Genomic DNA, 19,907 nt, shown 5'->3' on the forward strand with positions numbered 1-19,907 from the left:
ATCTGAGATAAAGTAAATCATCCTCAAAATAAGGGGAAAGATTAGGATTGAGTCAAAAGTAATTTTTATGTTTATGAAATGCTGTACCGTTGAACTATGTATCATACAATGCATTTTTGTCTGCATAGCCAGGCATATCAGCTGTTAGTTCAGGTCTTATTCTCATGATCTGTACTTTTATTCAGATATGTTTTCATTTACAATCTGTTTCCATGCCATTATTGTTTATTACTTTTAGGTTTTTTTAAGAATGTAATGTGCACAAATCCCTTTTGTAACTCCTCAGTCAGTCAGATTACTCACTGATTTAAATGGATATGTTTGAGTAAGAAGTAAGGAACTGATCCTGAAACAACAGTATGTTTTCAGTTTTGTTTTGTTTACAGGTCAAGGAATTCAATTTTCGTGCCAAGTGCATATACACAGCAGTGATGGTGCGCAGAGTAATTTTGGCTCAAGGAGAAAATAAAGTAGATGACAGAGACTACTATGGAAATAAACGTTTGGAGTTGGCAGGGCAGGTGAGTTTTTACTTAAGAGTGAGTTTTTACTTAAGAGTAAGCTTTTCTTACTGTCTGCTTTTAAAAGATGCAAAATACGGAGCATCCCTGTCTTCTTGACTGAAGTGGTTTTCCTCTCATTTTATTTTTGTTGGGTTTTTTTCTGTGTTGACTCATAGATATGCTTCTCTGATTAAGAAATTATGTCCTCATTTCTGTATTGCCTCTTTATACCATATGAATGGACAGAGCAGTGTAAATATGGTATTCATCGTAACAATGTTAGTGCCAAAAAGGCAGCAGTGAGATCCAGCGTCCCTGCAACTAAGCAACTGGGTAATAGAATAAACTGGAGCCAAGTAGGTGGCTGTGTGTCAGCTCTAGGCTCTCCCACTATGGGGAACCCAGCTTGTGTAGCAGCTCACAGAACAACCACTCAAGCCTCCTGTAATTTGCAGAAGCCCATAGGATTGCTTATTTGTTGTCATCTGCTTTTCTGGTCTCTAGAGCAGCATGAACTAGCAGAATGGTTTAAAGTTGGCTTAAGCAGCTAAATGAAAGTGGATTGTGTGGACTTCTCTGCTTGCAGAATTTTGACACTGAAGGTAGAAGTGAGAAAGGGCTGTGAAGGAGAGAATGGTTTGAGGTGTTTGACTGGCAATGTTCTTTTCCAGAGAGGGTGGCAGTTCACAGCTGTTGGCCAAATTATGTTCTCCTAACGCAGTGGGAATTTGCCTGTCAGGGGAAGGAACTGCTTCTTTACCATGGCATGGATTTTTCCTTTCTATGTGTGATTATTTGATTAACTAACTTAGTTTAGGATTGGACTAATTTGCTGTGCTCTGATTTAACTTAAGTTGGAGTTTTGGCAGTCAGTATAATCTCTGGTTATTGATCATGCATCAGAACCTCGGACAGGTATACGTAATGCACCAGGTTGGAGAAACTGCATCTCTGCTCTCCCTATGGTTTGCATTGGGATTTCTGTTGTAGCACAAGTAATAATATGCATTCATTTTTTTTTTTGTATCCAGTGGAATTTCTCATCTTCTTTTACTTTTTAAGATGTGTGATTGCATATTGTCTCATGCTTCTATTCACCTCCCCACCCTGCCCTGTCCTCCTTGCACACATGTGAACACACAGAGTGCGCAGTCATTTCAGAGTAAAAACACATTTCAGAGTAAAAACACATGGTTTGCTTCCTAGTTCTCTAAAGGAACTAAGATGATGCTCTTGAACACACTCTAAGCACAAATGCAAGGGAAACAGAAACCCCTCTTAACCTATTGGGAAAAAAAAATCCTTTCTTGAAAGTAGTGTGTTTACTGTTCATCAAACTTTTGTGCTGAAGCAGGACATATTTGTAAAGGTAAGGAGTGATAAGAGGACATTAGTGCAATATTCTAATGGAGCAAATATTTTAAGCTGTAACAGATTTATTTGGATTCTGGTGTAATGTATGACTGTAATCAATAAAATTAGTTGTTGCTTTGACATCATATTGTTCTTATTTAACTGGATTGAAGGAGTAATTTGGTTTTTCCCAATATTTTTAGAGGCAGAAGGTAGAGCAGGTAAAAGGTTTTCTGCAAGCTGTATGAAAAAGGCCTCTGCTCGCACAGTTGTTAAGAACCAAAGTCCTTTTAAATTAACTGGGAAGAGATTTCAAATGTAGAGGATCATAATAACAAAGCCAGTGCATATTTTTTCTGCATCAAGGAGAACTGTGCTGGGGTGTGTGTGTGGTGTGGTGTGTTGTAACACTTGATTAAGAGTAGTTCTGGCTCCCCTGTGATATTTTAAAAGCTCATTTCAAACTGAACACTCTAATTCCTCTCTGCCACATTATCAGTGTAATATTAATTTGATTGGATTACAGACTATAAAATGTAGAGATTTTTTGCTGGTTTCTAAATGTTTGTGTTTAGCTAAGGTTGCATGGATAAAATGGTTGGTGCAGGGTATTTTTTTGAGGGGAGGGGGTGTGTGTGGGGGTGTGTGTGTTCTCTTTTGAAGGGGTTTTTTAATGCCAGCATGTTCCTGGAATAAAAATCCTGTTGATATAAAATTTTAATAAAGACAGAAAAAAGATTCCCATGTGAGGAGAAAAACATAGCGGTCTAAACAATGTAAAGACATAAAAGGCATTGTGTTTATAAAGATGTGTGAAAACAATAGCTGCTAATTTCACACCCCATGGGACAAGAGAGTATGAAATGTGCTTTAGCTTTAGATAACAGAGTTGTATCTGCTAGCCAAGCTGGTTTACGGAGCTTTTTCATAGTCTTTCTGCCACTAGAGGCTCGGTAGGCCAGGTGCCAGCTGAGGTGTTAGCAAAACCTACCGAATTCAGGCTTAATCTTTTCACCTACCTTTTCTCTTTCCTTAATGTGTTCATTATTTGCTAAGCATTACTCTGTTCTTTGTCCTCTTTTTTTTTTTTTTTTTTGTTTCTAATGCAGCTTGCTTTGTATGGGTGAGATATGGAACAGCACCAAAATCCGGCACCCTGGAAAGCAAGGGATTTCTACCCTGTGACAAAAGAATACCGCCTTGACTTCAGAGATTGCCTAATCCCAGCTGTTCTGATAATATAATTAAGGCTGCCTAATGTCTTTAATTTTGCAACCAGTTTGTGTGAAAAGGAGAATTTGGCACTCTAAAGGCTTAAACGCTAAATAGCAATCTCAAGGCGCCTAATTAGAATTCTCTGACATTAAGCTAATTGGTGAAACTGTATTTCAGCAGCTTAACTTCTTTATTAATTTTTCTTAGCATTTTCAATGAAAATCAATTGATGAGCTGTCAGTATTTTTTTTTCTGAAATATAATTTGCTCTTTAGTGCTCCTGTCTGAAGCAGGCTGAAACGCCCTGGACTAACTACGAAATCCATTGAATATTATCACTGGCATTCCATCCTTTTTCTTTAATCTCTTGCTCTTGACCTAAAGAATGCAGTTATTGTGAGACTCAGCTTTGCCAGGTAGTCAGAGCTCTTACAGACCGCAAGTCTGGGAGTGGAATTAGCAAACTGACGCCTTTCAGACTGGCAGATAGTAGCAAGTTTATGTACTTGGGGTGTAACTTACTGTATTAGTTCAGAGAAGAGGAAGGATGGTGTGGCTTTATAATCGCTGTGGCATGTGGAATTTGGGGATTTTTTGCAATTTTATGGTCAAGAAATCACATATGAGAAATTTTCTAAAGTGAATTTTTTGGATGTTCTATTGAATGTTTTGTTAAATGTTTAAATTCAGCTCAAACCTGTTGAGATCAAATGTATGCCATGATTGAGTTCAAAAGAGTGTAGTTGTTATTTGACAAGACATCTTAGAACTGTGCAGATACTGGAAGGTTGCTATGGGGTCTCCACGCAGCCTTTTCTTCTCCAGGCTGAACATCCCTACTTTCTCAGCCTGTCTTCATACGGGAGGTGCTCCAGTCCCCTGATCATCCTCATGGCCCTCCTCTGGACTTGTTCCAACAGTTCCATGTCCTTTTTATGTTGAGGACACCAGAACTGCACACAATACTCCAGGTGAGGTCTCATGAGAGCAGGGTAGAGGAGTAGGATCACCTCCTTATGTCTTACGTGTTCCTTATATCTTGTAGGGTAGACTGTTGAAGATAATTGAGTCTTGCTGTCCATGAATGCCGTTGGGAGCATTTCTTGCAAATCACATATCTGCCTTGAGTTCTCAGATTTTGTTATATTTTTATTCTTAAATGCATTTGTGATGCCAGTGAGAAGAGTAGCTTATAATTTAGTTAGTTAGCTGCTTTACAGTGTCATTTGCGGAGTGCTTTGGTCAGCCTATCTGAGGCATGTAGACAGAGGCGAGCAAATGAAAGCTAGTGACCCATCCCAGTCACAAAGAAATGAGTGGTTTGCTTTCTTATTTCCAGAAGGTGAGGAAAAGTTTGGATTATGTCTGTTGGAGACAGTTAAAATTCAGTTTAATTCTGCATGTACAAAGTTAAACAGTGCAACTGACTCTAGAATGTCTTAGCTTGTGGTGGCTGAATACCTAGTTTGTTCAGCCCTACAATGCTTTGTATACTGGAAACTATTGTTTCTGGCATTGGTAGCTGCTGCATTTGTAGTTCTTCTGACACTTAGGAGCTGCTGTAAAATAGAGTCCCAGGATGGGAGAGCCAGGCTTTAAGAATTCACATTCCTTGCTTGCAAAGCTAATCATTGTGAACACTTAAAATGTATCATGTAATGCAGATTTAACAGTTTTGGGAAGCTGTTAGTGTCTGCAAGGAGAGGTTGAACAAACTGCAGAAGCAAGGCATATTGGAGAGCAAAAAAAAAAGTCAGATCACCAACTTTGGTAGCCTTTTCCTTTTATTTATTTTAAGGACTAGAATTGATTAGTATACATCTACAGGAAATAATTGGGTTAAATTGCAACACTTTTAAAAGGTTGTATTGCTGTTTGTTTTTTTTGTTTTGTTTTTAGTTCAGTTCTGCTGTGTTACATAGCTTCTTTGCTTAAACTGTAGACTTTACTCACATAGCAGTGATAGTAGCACTTCTAGAAAAGGATGTTGAATCAGGTGGACTCTGTGGCTGTAACTGGTTTTGCATAGATAGTGATGGGCAGAAAGTAGCAGAGTAAAAGTGTATCTGAGTGAGGAAGCTGCCTCCATAACCTGAGATACGTCTTGCCAGATGTCAAGAGCAGAGATTGCTTCTGGGCCCCTAAAAATGCCTCTTTTAGTTCTGCTTTTCCAGAAAGAATGGTAACTGTGCACTTCTTGTGCTTCGGTCTGCTCTTGCAAACTCTGCACTGCTTCCAGACTCTGCTGCTGAGTTGCTTGCCCTAAGGGCCCGTTAACTGTTGCTTGGGTGTCTGTCTTATCCATTTTAAGTAGTTCCTAGGAATGGGCACTTTAAGTTGCCTTTTTTCAGTTTTAATGATCGAAAATCTCAAAGTGACTTTTCACTTACTTCTTTACTGCAATTATTCCATCCAGTATTAGAATAGAAGCTGGTCTTGTCTTCAAATCTTGTGCATAGTTCAGGGTTGTACATTTAGGATATTAAATCTTTAAAAGCTTGTGACAAGTAGATCAGATGGATTAGAATGTGATAGTTTAGGAAAAATAGTGAATTGATAGCCTATTGATGGGTAGGCTAAGATATTGTGAAGGAAGAATTAAAGCAAACCAGAAAAAGATGACTGTGTAGGCTTAGGCCATTCTTCTACTTGATTTGCTGTCTATTATAATTTGATATTGCAGTTTAATTTAACAAAGCAAAAATCTTGTGAGAAAAACATCATTTGAGAAGCAGAGAGGATATTTTTTTAACTGACAAGAAGTATATAGGTAGAAATATTAAATGTATTTATGTCATCCCCACCCTCCCCCTATTTCTGAGCCCTGGAGAAGTATAATTTTTGCCTTAATCCAGTTGTTTTTTATTTCCAGCTTCTTTCTCTCCTATTTGAAGATTTGTTCAAAAAATTCAACTCTGAACTGAAAAAGATTGCTGACCAGGTAATCCCCAAGCAACGTGCAGCTCAGTTTGATGTCGTGAAGCATATGCGTCAAGACCAGATCACCAATGGCATGGTCAATGCCATCTCCACAGTAAGTATTGCTTTCATTCTAGTATGTAAAGTTTTTCCACCATAGAAACCTTGTAGAGCTAGATGATTTTTGAGGTCCCTTCCACCACAAACCGGTCTATGATTCTGTGGAAATGTATAAATTTTGTTCTGATGACTACCATCTTTGACCATAAAAGCGATTCTATTTAACATTCTTTACAGATTAAAATTACAAAACTCCGTCATGGGCAGGGCCTTTGGAACTCACTGAAGAATCATTAATCATCAAACCACTTTTTATTCCACCATTTATTTCAAAGTGATGTTTTAGTGTTTGTGAAGGAATGGTAGAAACAAGTAGATTTAAGATAGTGATCATATTGGTATTTATCCAACTTGCTGCCTTCTAGGTTCTACTTGACTAAGTGGTTCATGGTATTTTTTGATTACCTGGATTTAGCTAGGGTCACATTACATGATCTGTCCGAAAGGTGGTTGAAAAACAGCAGGAAAACATCATGAACAGAAGATAACTGGGGTGGGGATGTAGGCAAAAAAACCGAAACCAACCTGAATTTTGAGCTCTTTAAGGGTGGCGCCTTTTTGTTGATATGAAATCACTAGTATGAGCAAACTTGCAGCGTAGAAATAAGTACTTCTCTGCTAATGATACTGAAGTATTTAACAGGGAAAACTGCTACATGCAAAAAAAACCCCATACTTAAACCTTTAAGTATTTGTCTTGATTAGATCTTAGCCTGTGTCTGCCTCTACCAGAATGGATATTTTCATTTGCGCCAGTGGACAAGAATAAAAATACAATTACTAGCTTTGTTTCTTACCTCACACATCTGCAAGAGTGATTTGTGAGATGGTTCCTGAAATCTAGCTCCTAGCTTCTAAGTGACTTTGAAATCCACGATTTTTTAAGAAATTAGATTAGTCTGAGTATTTTAGTAGCTGGTAAAAATTGTGCAACTTAATTTTTAATATGTGGAACCCTTGAGAGGGCTTTTCTGCTTAGCGTGAAACTGAGTTTTTTCTTCAGTACTTGTCAACAAAATTAGCTATACAAATTGCATCCAAAACAACCAACAGTCTGTTACTTACAAATCCCAGTGTTAAAGCTTATCATTGTTTAATTTTATGAGTGCCCCAAATGTAGTTAAATTTGTACAGTGCACGTAACCAAAACAATTGACAGATTTGTTTCTCTAAATGTTAGTGCTTTCTCCTAGCTGGTGCCAGTTTTTCCATTTGGACTGACAGAGATAAATCTGCAAACTATTCAGTACATATTGTAAAGTCTTCCTTCTTCCACTGTCTTTGGACTTTTGTTTTTTTACTGCCACATAAGCAGTTAAACCCCATCTGCTCTTAAGCATTGAAAATAATTTCTCAGGAACAATGCCCAGTGCATACTATTCAAGAGATTAAGCAAATACCATAAAAATCATTCTTGGAAATGACAACCTCCAATCTCTCCAGAATGCTTCAATGATAGTCTCAAAGAACATAAAATAACTCAGTAAATTCATAATTAACATCAGAAGCATGCAAAAGCATTCATAGCACTTCTGCATCAACTGTATGGTGGTGTTCAATGATATTTGCTATAGGTCTTTTTACCCTGGAAAATAACAGAAGAGAGGGTAGGTCAGGCAGTAACGCCACAGGCCTAATTTCAGCATCTGCAGAATCATCCAGTATCGCCGAGAGAGCAGCTTTCAGTTCATAGGAGTTTTCAGTACGAAGTTCTTCACTGGGGATGGTCTCACAACAAATTAGCAGAAGGCAATCCTTGGGAAAGTGTTACCTTTGAGATCTTCATTGCATTTGGACTGACTGGTGACATGGTGGCTGGGGTAGATAGTAGTTGGGACAGAAACTTGCTCTATCTACTGACTCAGGTGTTGGAGCTGTATATGGAGTAGATGTCAGGACATCAAAACTTGTAGCACCAAGTTTCAAGGTCTTACAGTAGAGATTATTAAATCTGCTTGGCATGGAGACATAACCGTGTCCTACAACATACGCTGAACTCCTCTGTCATCCTAATTAAACCCACAAGTGATACAGCATGTGATGATCCTCAAACATGAAATCTGTGGCCATCCTTACCAGAGAAGTCGGATAAGCCTAATACCCCCCACCCTTCTTCTATGAGAAGATATATCAGTGAGTCTTTTTCTTCTGGATTCTAAACGACTTCAAAAGCATACAGATGCATTTGATGTCAGGCTTGAATGCTTGTATTTCCTACAAAAATAACAAATCATGAAAAAGGTGAAACTGAAACTTTGTGGGATCTATTGTAAAAGTGTGTTTCACTCAAAATATCTTTAAAAAAAAAGAATTTAAAAAAGTCTATAAAAGTAGAACAGGAAATAATTTAATTTAGCTAAACTTGAGTATTCATTTAGCTGTGAGGGACACAAGAATCCTGGTGTGATTGAGTATATATTAGCAAAAATATCCTCTTATCTGACAGCAGTTTTCTGTTTAAACTTAAAAATACTTAGTACAAGTATGTTAGAATTAGTAGTTTATATGCAGATAAGTAATTAGAAATCTGTTTTATATAAATGGGCATCATTTGCTGTGTAAAACTGCTCATATCTGTCTAGGCTCTGAAAAAAGATATTGTTGAGACAGGGATAAACTGCAATAACTTTTCTGAAACAGTCACTTTGTTCTATAGGGAAACTGGTCTCTGAAGAGATTCAAAATGGACCGCCAAGGCGTGACGCAAGTATTGTCTCGCTTATCTTATATATCTGCCCTGGGAATGATGACTAGAATCTCTTCTCAGTTTGAAAAGACAAGAAAAGTGAGTGGTCCTCGGTCACTACAACCATCTCAGTGGGGGATGCTCTGCCCATCCGACACTCCTGAAGGAGAGGTGAGGAAACTCTATTTTGCTTTCAGTATTACTTGTCTTGAGGAATGGAGACACTGTTTATTTTGAAACAGGTGAGCCTCTATCAGAGGAAGAATTCTGATGAGGAGGTGTCTGGAGAAATAATTAACCTTAGCTTGATAACTTCTATGTCTTCTCACATTCCATCTATTTATATCCTGGTCCTCCTTACTGTATTGCCTTTTTAATCCTACCTGAGAGGACTGTCTGGAAACTGTTCAGAAATCATTCAGCTGCATGGGAATGACATGCAGCCTTCCAGTTTTGCTCTTTTGATCAGAACAGAGAGGAGTCCTAAACTCTTACCCTTTTGTTCCGTAATAAACGTTCTACTCTGAAATTGCACTGTCAACCTGCAATTTTTTTAGAAACATTTATTATTACAGAAACAGCTTTACCCTACAGTTTGAGGGAGAACACTGTTATATGTTTTACTTTAAAGACATCATCCAGCTCTTTCAACCAAATGTTTGATAGTGGCAGTCTTCTTTTTTTCCCCTGGGTAGAAAGTACTGGGGGAAATTTGAACTTTCTGGCATAAATATGTAGTTAATATGAGCTAGTCTCATTAAGCAGCTGAAGTAAAATTGCACTGTATAAGATATTTGGATATTTTTCATTTTAAAATGTTGAAATTTTTTTAGAACACACTGGATGTTTGGCAAATTGATAAGTAGCCTGATTTTGTATTTCCATTATGCTTTTAAGTAGCTGTTGCTTTAAAGGGAGAAATAAAGGGTTATACATGGTTGGATAACTTAAGAGCTACAACTTCATCACCTGTATTTTTTATTAGTTTGTAAATGCTGAAACATTACATTTCAGTGTAATAGAGAAAAACCTTCCTTTCTTCCCTTCTAATTTTCAGTTTAGTTAATTTGGTTTATTTCTTTCACTTTATGCTTAGACTTTTTTTTCATAAGTACAGTTAATATTAGTAATACTGTTACCACTATTAGTAGTAATACTTTGGATTAAAATGGATAAAAAATGGTTTTTGGTTTTGGGTTGTTTTTGTTTTTTTTTTTTTCATTTTAGGCTTGTGGTTTGGTTAAAAACCTTGCCCTCATGACTCATATTACTACAGATATGGAAGATGGCCCGATTATTAAATTAGCTAGTAATCTTGGAGTTGAAGATGTCAACTTGCTCTGTGGTGAAGAACTTTCATATCCAAATGTGTTCCTTGTTTTCCTTAATGGTATGTAACTTTTCAGCAGTCTTGACTGATCTGTGGCTGAAGGAGAGTTGGGTTTACATGTTCAGAGCTTTATTCACAGCAAGTATTTAATTTTGCTGTAATCTTTATGTATTTTTATACTTATTCATACAAGTGCCTTTAAAAACAGAAAGGAAACACCAGTTGTTTGCAAAGTTTAGCAATGCTACTCTCTTTAAAACTACCTTTTAAAGGGCAACTTGCTTTGTGAATGGTTAGAAAAAAATTAGACCTTGGAAAATAGGCCTTTTTGTTAAAGGGATGATTTGACATACGTGTTTTTCTCTGCACGCTTATGTTCCTTCTATGGCTTTCTACATCTACAGGTACCATGATATCACATTTCAAAATATTGACAGGTTAAAAACCACAGCTATGATTTTTACAGTAACCCTTTGTCAACAGCATCTACTTGCAGGGACCAGTATTTAATGTCTGTCACCATGAATAAGTTCTCCATTTACCTTTGAATTAAACAGCAGTTGTTCTTCAGTCCTGCCTTTTCCCAGTAACATAAAATCAACACTTGACCAAACTGCATTGCTTTGCGCTGCTTTTCTGCAGCAGTATGTTAAAGATAAGGTTCAGTGAAACCACGTGCACTCTTTTCTGTTATATTTTCCAAAGGGGAGTGCAGAGCAGAATTAGACTCTTCCTTCACAAGCTTAATCTGTTGTATGGAACAAGGTAGTTGTGTTCCTACATGTAGGTGTTCAAGTAGTAAGTGAGGCAAAACAATTTACTATTCAGTCTACTAGTTTGTAGGTTTAATCCATAAAAAGTTTCAGGCTTGCGGATGACTGACTTGATTCTGATTTAAAACTGTAACCCAAGAGGGAAGAAAGTCTTTTAAGTGCAAATCATTTAAGCTATAAAGATCTTTTTGTTGTCTTATAAACTCCTTACACTCTTATGCTTTTTCTCCTCCCTTAAAGTTTTTGGTTAAAATGACACCACACTTATTTTACATACTAAGATTACTTTGGTCAGGTGACTCTAAATGAATTTTACTCTCTTGTTCATTAAGAAAGTAAAATACTCATCATCAAGAGAGTAAGATACTCATCTTGTTCATCATACTTAAGTACATCAGAGTACTTAATTATGCACTAAAGTGCCCTACTTAAGTAGCAGTAACTTGTTGAGCTAAGTTCCTGAAGGAGGAATTATGATGCTGTTGTGAGTGATCACATATATCAAAAATACCAGGTCTTTCTAAAATTTCTAACAAGGCAGCAGGACAGTTCCTTGGTCTGTTCTTGGAAACCTTGGATTCATTTCAACACAGGTGAAATTACAGACTTCAGAAGTGTTGTTTGCTTGTACACCAGTTGCTGAATGGGCACCTGAGCAGAAACATATATGAAGAAAGATGGTTTCTGAAGCTATTTGGAGGCAAATAGATAGATGACCTGTGAAATTCTGATACTTAGGGGTTTTATGTTTCCTGAGAGAAAAAGAGCCAATTCTTAATTCATGTCAGAAAAGGGAAGTTTTATGACAACTCCTGTTATTTGCAAGAGGTCGGAAGTACTTCTATGCACGCTAGATGTGATGAGAATTTCTAAGTAGAGTTTTGGATATGCAAAGAATGCACAATGAATTTGTTCTCTTTCTGAACAGGTAACATCCTTGGTGTCATACGTGATCATCAGAAATTAGTCAATACGTTTCGGATAATGCGTCGGGCAGGTTATATCAATGAATTTGTGTCCATCTCTACAAATCTTTGTGACAGATGTGTCTATATTTCCTCTGATGGAGGGAGATTGTGCAGGTAAACGTCTTGTCAGAATTCTCTCACTAGTGAACTTACTATAAACATCATTTTATCCATGGGTACTCTTACATAAGCAAATTCAGTAGGACTTGACCATCTTTTTTTCTGCATAAATAGCCCTCATTCAAAACAGGTCTGAAAAACATCCTATATAGTCAAGCAACCTAAAAAAAAGAACAAAAGCCCAGAGAAATATGGTTTATCTGTAAACAAAATTCAAAACAAATTCTTTCTTTTATCTTCTTAAAAAGGGTGAGAAGGGATTAAAATCAACCTGATTGGCAACTCTAGTAATATCCAATGTCCTTGGAGGGGTTTTTTGCTTCCTGTGAAGTGAGAAACAAGCAGCCATTAGTCTGGTATCCCATGGGTGTGGTATCATGTTTTAGAATGAGAAACTACTCATTGTCTTTACTCCTGGTGCAAAACTTCCTCAGGTGTGTATACCTGTTTGTTATAATACCAAGAAGTATACTTTGGTTTTTTTCACTGCTTACCCTTATGTAGGTAGGAAATTCAGTAAACCAGTAAGGAAGCTCTCTGCCTTGAGATGCGTTTGCGCTTTATTAGACATAGGAAAGCAGAAAGGAATTGGGTGTCTAAAATGACAAAGAATGGAACATAACATTTTGAGATAGAAAATCATGTTCATTTATAGCGCGGGATAGAAACTCCGGTCACATTATGGTAACAGTGTGCAACTAGTTCAAAAAGGGGGTAGCACACTAGCATTGACTACTTGTGTGCATATTTTGTGTGTACTTTAAAGAAGCAACAGTCACAACTACAGTTGGCATTCCACCTTATTATTAATTGAATTTCAGAATATGTTGAAAGCAGGAGGTACACTAGAGGCTCCAAAATAGTACATGTACAAACTATCAGTTAATCATGCCTCAAGAGATACAGAGTAGGGGCATATTCAGTGACAGAGAAAACACTTCTCCAGTCAGGGCTAATATCGGCCATTCTGCAGGTTTGGAGATGCAGCAAAGCTTCTGATTTGTGATATAAAGACAAGTGATATCATGTAGATTTCCAGGAGTTTACCAAGTTTGCTTTGTGACAACACCACCCTGCAATTGTTCAGCTACCCCCATTAACCATTTGACAGTAGTCTTCAAACTGTTATTTAGACTTCAGAGTGGACTCCACAAGTATCTTGTAGCTATTTGCTGCTCTTTATAAGAGCAACTTGTCCAAACAGCAACAGCCCTTGACATTTCGTTCTTGCATGCCATCCTTTGTGTCAGTGTTTTTGTGTGGTAAGGAAGCCTTCAGAGATCCATGTGTTGTTGAAATTTATGGATTTATCTGAGGTCACCCATAGTAAATGCCTGTAATTTACATTATGTAAGTAACAGCAAAATGCATTCTTGCATGTGGACGCTTAAGCACAAACTGTTCACCCAATGTTGTATGAAGTAGAGTGTCCGTAGAACTTAAGTGCTATTCTTATATTTGTAGATTGGGAAATGAAATCTTTTAAAACCAACCACAAGACGTGAAGGTAAAACTTATAAAACGTTAGTTTAAAGATTTGGAGGGGGGAAAGAGACTTCCTCCTCAAAATCGAAATCTTAACTTTTCTGGTTAAGATTTAATTTTTTGGATACTTCATAGACAATATGTCAGTTCGGGATATCTGTGTATCAAACCAAAGTTTGAATAATTACTGTATTTATGTGTTACCTGCCTAAATATTTGTTATGATAATGGTTTTTATTTTAATTGTAGACCCTACATAATTGTCAAGAAGCAAAAACCTGCAGTTACAAACAAGCACATGGAAGAGCTGGCTCAGGGATACAGGTACACAATTCAAGCAGACCATATTCGTGTTTACTAAGTAAATACTGTGTGGAAATACTTCAATCAGTCAGTTTTTCAGTATTTTGGGGTTAGCTATGTAGAGAAATTTACTCTCTTAGATATATTAATAATTGGTGTATTGGAGATTTAAAGTCTTAAGTCTGGTGGTCTTTTTACTGCTAAGAAATTGGCAATTATGCAGAATAAATACATCTCACAGGCTCATCTTTTTGCAAGTGGAAGGCCTGAGGCAGTATCGTCCTTCTCCTCATTGAAAAAATCAAACATTTTGAAGGAATATCAACTTGATTGCCCTAAACTAGGCAGATTCAGAATTAGTTTTGAAACTCCTTGCACATTCTTAGTTTGGTTGTTTAAAGTAGCACACTTACACAAAAGTGTTTAAATTTAGCTCTAACTAAATTTTGCAAACCATCACAAAAACTTGCTAGATTACCCTGAAATTTGCTCACATTTATTCAGTCATAGTGCCAGTGAGTACATGCAGGAAGATTTTATTTAGTTGTTCAGATAAATGATATTGGTCAGCCAGACTGTGTGAAACAGTAAATGGGCAAGGGGCTTAATTTTAAAAAATACATTTTCTTTAAATATGCCAAATGCACAGAACTTTTGATGTAGAAGTATTTTTCTAGTGTAACCTCTACACATCACATTCCTCCAATATACGTCTTATGTATGTGTGCAGAAATACAAGCAAAGACAGTACTCGTAGTGTAATTTTTTAATTTAACTGTAGGAATTTTGAAGACTTCTTGCACGAAGGCCTTGTGGAATATTTGGATGTGAATGAAGAAAATGACTGTAACATTGCACTATATGAACATACAGTTAATAAGTAAGTATGCATTCAGATGAAACACTGGTACAGGAAAAGTTTTCATAGGGTGACTCTCTGAAATGCAGCCATATTAATAATGTTACTGTTTTCACACACACTGCTCCATTGCAGTACAGTTTCCTTGGTTGAAATGACTCAAGATGAAAGCTAAAGAAAGAAATCTGTTTACACGCATCCTAAATTTTATCCAGGAGGTGGTTACAAAAAGGGGTTTAGGTTTTGGGGATCTAAACTACAAAATACTTAAAGATATATCCTGTTTCTTCTGTTCTAATCATTGGGCTGCTCATTATAAGTAATTTTATACAATAGGAATCCACAAGGAAAATGATTCCATGTGTTAAATCATGATCCTAGCATGTCATGACTGTTATTTGGGAAAATCTGTATGGCTGTAGAGGGTCCCTAAGCAACCAATTTACACTTTGACTTTTAGATGCATAATAGACCCTAATAAAAACATCTGTATCGTACTGTGTATTCTTTATCCTAGAAGTTAAACCCATTCCTGGTATGTGATTTTCTTTTAGAAAGGTTTCTAGATTTGTTGTGGTTTCCATGTATCTGAAGGACCTGATGCTTTGGTTTTTTCCCTGTGTCATGTGACTGTGATAAAGAGCCCACGTTAAAGGAAGGATTCTTTTAAATTGTTAAGTCCTCCTATCTTTTTTCCTTTCTTTTTTTTTAATGTTTTTCTGACAATATCCTGTCAAGTGAATATAAGATGTTAGAAGATGTTAGAAGTTATCTCCATGAAATGGTTGATCAGTAGATTTATGCAGAAAATGCATTTTCTAAATGTTTTGAGCTGGTCAAGCACTCTTGGGAGCCAGCAGAAAGACATCATTGATTTCAATGGATCTGGATGAGACTTTCAGTTATTTTTAACCTTTGCCAGATGAAATACATTAAATCTGCTAATTATATTGTATTGCTCCTGTCCAGGCTTTTGAAGACTTTATCCCTTTAAGAAATTACTCTTGCATGCTCTTGACTGGCTTCGGTATACATGAGCAGAGAAGAGCACACACAATTGCTGTCATTTGTGCCAAAATTAAATAACTTCCACAGAGCATCAGAGCTGAAAAGTTTAAGTTACAGGACACCTGGCACAGCTAGGAATATTAATGGGAGCATATCACATGAAATCACTGTTTAATCAAAAATAGAAGACAGTGAACTTCCAGTAGCCCAGTGTGAGGAAATGATTCCACAATAACTGCCAAGAACTTTGGGATATTCTTGCATTATCCATCAATTTCGTTTGAGTTTAGCTTCAGTGCTTGTAGCTAATAGTGCCGTAAGTATTTGAGCTTACACTGGATGAGCATGTTGCTCCTTGTGTTTAGTAGTGATGTTCCCTACATCCTGAGTAGTTGATTTGTGTACCCCCTTCCCCCAGCTGATCATCTTGCATTTTAAATGGTGCAACCATGTTGGTACAGCTTGTTCTGGTAATACAACTGATGCAATCCACTATTGTGAAGTATCCCATTAACATTCCTGCTTTTGTAATGTAGGGTTCTTTTAGCTACAGTATCCTCTCTTTACCTTCCCAATCCAATTAGGGGGTTTTTCTTTGGAGGATTTGACTCTATTTAATGTGTTCAAATTCTTCCTCACACATTTGTAACTCTGATTTTCGAACTCATGAGATTACCTCCCTTTTTTGGGCTCATTTCTGGCAGTGACATTTTGACTTACAGAAATTAAACTGCTCTGTAAAGTTTGAAGATCTCTTACTAGAATTCTGGAATACTTCATAAGATACTAGGATCTGCATATGTTGTATCTTCTTTGGTTGAAATAGGAAAAATGGAAAAATGCTTGTATTGAATCCCCTATCTGAAAAGGTATATGTAGTTCCATGCCCTAGTATTTTCTGAACAAATTCTCTGACTTCACTGTCAGTAAGTCTTAAGCCTTTTGTTTTATTGTTTGAGAAGTGTCAGCAGTTCTGTGAAGTTCTGCAGAATGGGGATCAGTCTGGGCTTTAAGTTTGCTACTTGCTCCTGAGACCATTTTGCAATTACTTGACTGCAGTTAGGATTCTGCCATTCATTAATTGAAGCCAGACTTCAATTAACATAGCTGCTTTTTATCAAGTGAATAATAGTGGCTATCCTCTGACCAGCAGGTGATTTTTTAGGTTGCTTAAGCATATTTGTGATTTATAAAGATTTCTGGGTATGATAAATCATTTCACTAGGTTTGCTCCTCAGGGTTTCCAGATTTTTCAGTTTTCAGCCTTCATTTTTTCCCGTAGTACATACATTGTTTATGTAAGTTCCTGCTGGTCCTTGTCATCAGTCTTGTGGGTAATTCCTCAGCCTTTTTGAACTTGTGATGCTTTGCTGGCTTATAAGTGTTGTAAAGATGTTGCCAGTCATTTCCTTTTACAGGTCTTAGAGTTTTGTTATCAAATTACTGTGATTAACTAATTTTAAAAAGTCTTCCAAAAGACTTCTAAGAGAAGTCAAACATTAAATATGGGATTTTCATAATGCAGTGGGTTAGGCATGTGGGAGAAGCAATGTGCATGCCTAAACCCAAGCTCTGTGTGATAACTCCAAAACATTGTGAAAGATATTCTTTGGATAGGTTTAGTTAATAGTATCTTTAATTCAAATTTCCCTATTTCCTAGTTACTTATCTTGATTTAAATTCAGATCTGCTCCAGCCGAGCTTTATTGTACACTGCATCCTTAGTCTTCAGTCTCTCCACTTGCATCCTAATGCATGTTAAGGTTTAATTGTCTTTATTGAGCATGGACTTTCTCCTCTGAAGCTCATGCCAAGTGGAACAAATTTTGATACTTCTCAGTCTTTACTCCTCATCCCTGTGTTTTTACATACTGCCTTTTAACAATGTAATTGCTTCCAAAATATGTGCAGAGCTTTTCCAATGGTTTTTATTATACCTTATCATCTGTGGCACTGGATCTGTTTTGGACATAGATGTTTTCCCTCTAACTGACTACGTAACAGACCTTGGAAAACTAAAACTACACTTCTTTTTTTCCAGTACCTGAATCTGTCTTGTCCTTCCTTCCTCCACCTCCCCAGTGGATTCCTAAGATCTCTGAGATTTGTAATTTCATGTGGAGGACTCTCATTACGTGAGAAGACATTCCTTAAGGCATTTTAGGTCTTACTGCATACAGTGATGATTTATTGCCTTACTGAGCTCCCTCAGGTTGTCGTTACCTGGAGGCTTTTTGTCCACAGTGGAAATTCTTAAACCCTCATTTATTTCTCCTTTATTTCTTCTCATGTGGAAACACTTAAAGCCAAAATAAAGCTTTTTGTAAAGAATAAAAAATAAAAAAATCCCATAGTGAATCCATATTTTGAGGTCCTGCTGTCTTACGTTTTCCTAAACAGAATTAACTGAAGTATTAGGAGATACTGCTAAATTAAACAAATTCTAGTGAAGATGTTTGTTCACAAGACTGCTATAATTGGTATTCTTTCCTTTAAGAGATACAACACATTTGGAGATTGAGCCTTTCACACTTCTTGGTGTCTGTGCTGGACTGATTCCATATCCTCACCACAACCAGTCCCCAAGAAACACTTACCAGTGTGCCATGGGGAAACAAGCAATGGGTAAGACTTTTTTTTTGTTCCTTTTTTGAGTGTTACGTAGTTTTTGAAGCTACATAGCAAAAGAAACCAGAAATTCTTTCTTTCTAGTTCATGTGAAAGCTTTGCTGGGAAGAGGAAATCAGCACTTCTTTTTAGCTTTGAGGAAGAAGGAATTTACTTGTGAAAGCTGGAAAAATGAAAAGCAAAAATACCATTCAGTTTTGCTCAATGAAGAGCAATCATATCTGCAGGTCTTAATGCTTTAAACAAAAAAAAAGGAGAAACTGGGGCACTATTGCTTTTTTTGTTGCTTTTTTTTAATAATTGTCGTGGCTTTGACATCTTCAGCATAGCTGCAAGATTGACAGAGTGGGTTTTTTTTCCTCTTTATGCTCTAATATGCTGTGGGTTTCCAGACAAAAAGTGTTTAAATGGGTTCTCACAAAGAGAGACAGAGCATGGAAAGAGGAGAATTTCCCTGAATAGTTGAGTAGGTGTCCTAAAAATGAATAAATAAATAATTACATTGACATTAGAGAAGAGTAATCAAAAATATGAAAGAAAATGTTTAGTTACTTGAGCACTTCCTGGACCTGTAGTTTCGATTTTGGGCTTTTTCTGGTTTGGATGAAGAGGGCAAGTAACAGCTCTCAGTAAAATGACTGAAAATTGCATCACTTAATAATTGTTTCTACAAGTGTGATAGTTGTTCATTAAAACCCAATGGTTTTACATTTTTTTTATCATGGGTGATTGACACGAGGTAAGTTCTGATCCTTCCTTTAATACACAGCTAAACTAACATTAAAGCATCCAAGTCATATGGCCCGTGATCAAGGCAGAGTGAGTCCCAGGAAGAACCTGACCAGTAGTACATCAGTTCAGACAGCTGTATTCAGACTGGTCCTGTACATGCCAGTTTTATATGTTACATTGATGACTTGCTCGCAAGTTGAGACCTACAACAGAACAACTCTGTGTCATGGAAAAACTACCACTTCTATTAGGTTTACTAAACCTTTTGTTGGATGCTGTGTGTTCAAAACTCTAACACTGCGCCTTTTGTGAGACTTCTTCAGCAGAATTAATAGCAAAGCAACTGCCTTGTGCTGAACTGTTATGTTTGGTGCACCAAAATAGCAGAAAGTAGCAACAGATGTGTGTCCTCCCTTTACATTTAAAAATAAAGAGGAGCGATGCAATCTTTTTCCTTACAGTTCTCCCCCATCCCATTATCTTTCCCCCACCCCCGAGTCTCTATTTTATGACTATTAGTCTCAGAAGGTTTGGTTAGTTACCACACACAGTTAAGCAGGATCAGTGTGTACAGAAAGCCAATTCAGTATCTGTGGAGTTCTTTTGTAGTTTTCTGTGTGAAGGTTTTTTTCCCGTTTTGTTTTGAGTGTCATTTGCAATTCATTGTCTGTGTTTTCTGAGGTTGGTGTATTCAGCTGCTTTGACCCTAGGTCTTGCACATTTAGCTCCTTGGATACAATCCTCTGACGTTCCTGCTGACGCTAGGAACACAAAAGCCATTGAATATCTTGAGCAATAAAAAAAGCCTTTGTTTCGGTTTGTTATGACAAAACACCTGACTCAAAGAATAAGCAGCTAGATAAAAGTGCATTTGAAAAGTTGGCGCATGACCTGAGCTGTATTTT

General features: G+C 37.0%; 1 protein-coding gene across 1 annotated transcript in view; it reads left to right on the forward strand.

Moving 5' to 3' along the window:
* Window positions 1-19,907, forward strand: part of POLR3B (RNA polymerase III subunit B) — a 74,084-nt gene that overhangs the window by 19,891 nt on the left and 34,286 nt on the right. The window contains exons 12-19 of the mRNA XM_062602709.1: window positions 387-521; window positions 5,944-6,105; window positions 8,767-8,967; window positions 10,024-10,186; window positions 11,828-11,981; window positions 13,722-13,796; window positions 14,557-14,655; window positions 18,140-18,267. Coding sequence (XP_062458693.1) covers window positions 387-521; window positions 5,944-6,105; window positions 8,767-8,967; window positions 10,024-10,186; window positions 11,828-11,981; window positions 13,722-13,796; window positions 14,557-14,655; window positions 18,140-18,267 — 1,117 coding nt within the window. The remainder of the gene's footprint in view (window positions 1-386; window positions 522-5,943; window positions 6,106-8,766; window positions 8,968-10,023; window positions 10,187-11,827; window positions 11,982-13,721; window positions 13,797-14,556; window positions 14,656-18,139; window positions 18,268-19,907) is intronic.

The sequence above is a fragment of the Pezoporus occidentalis genome, unplaced genomic scaffold, assembly GCF_034315485.1.
Source record: "Pezoporus occidentalis ecotype Australia unplaced genomic scaffold, CSIRO_AGI_Poc_V1 ctg78, whole genome shotgun sequence".
NCBI lineage: Eukaryota > Metazoa > Chordata > Aves > Psittaciformes > Psittacidae > Pezoporus > Pezoporus occidentalis.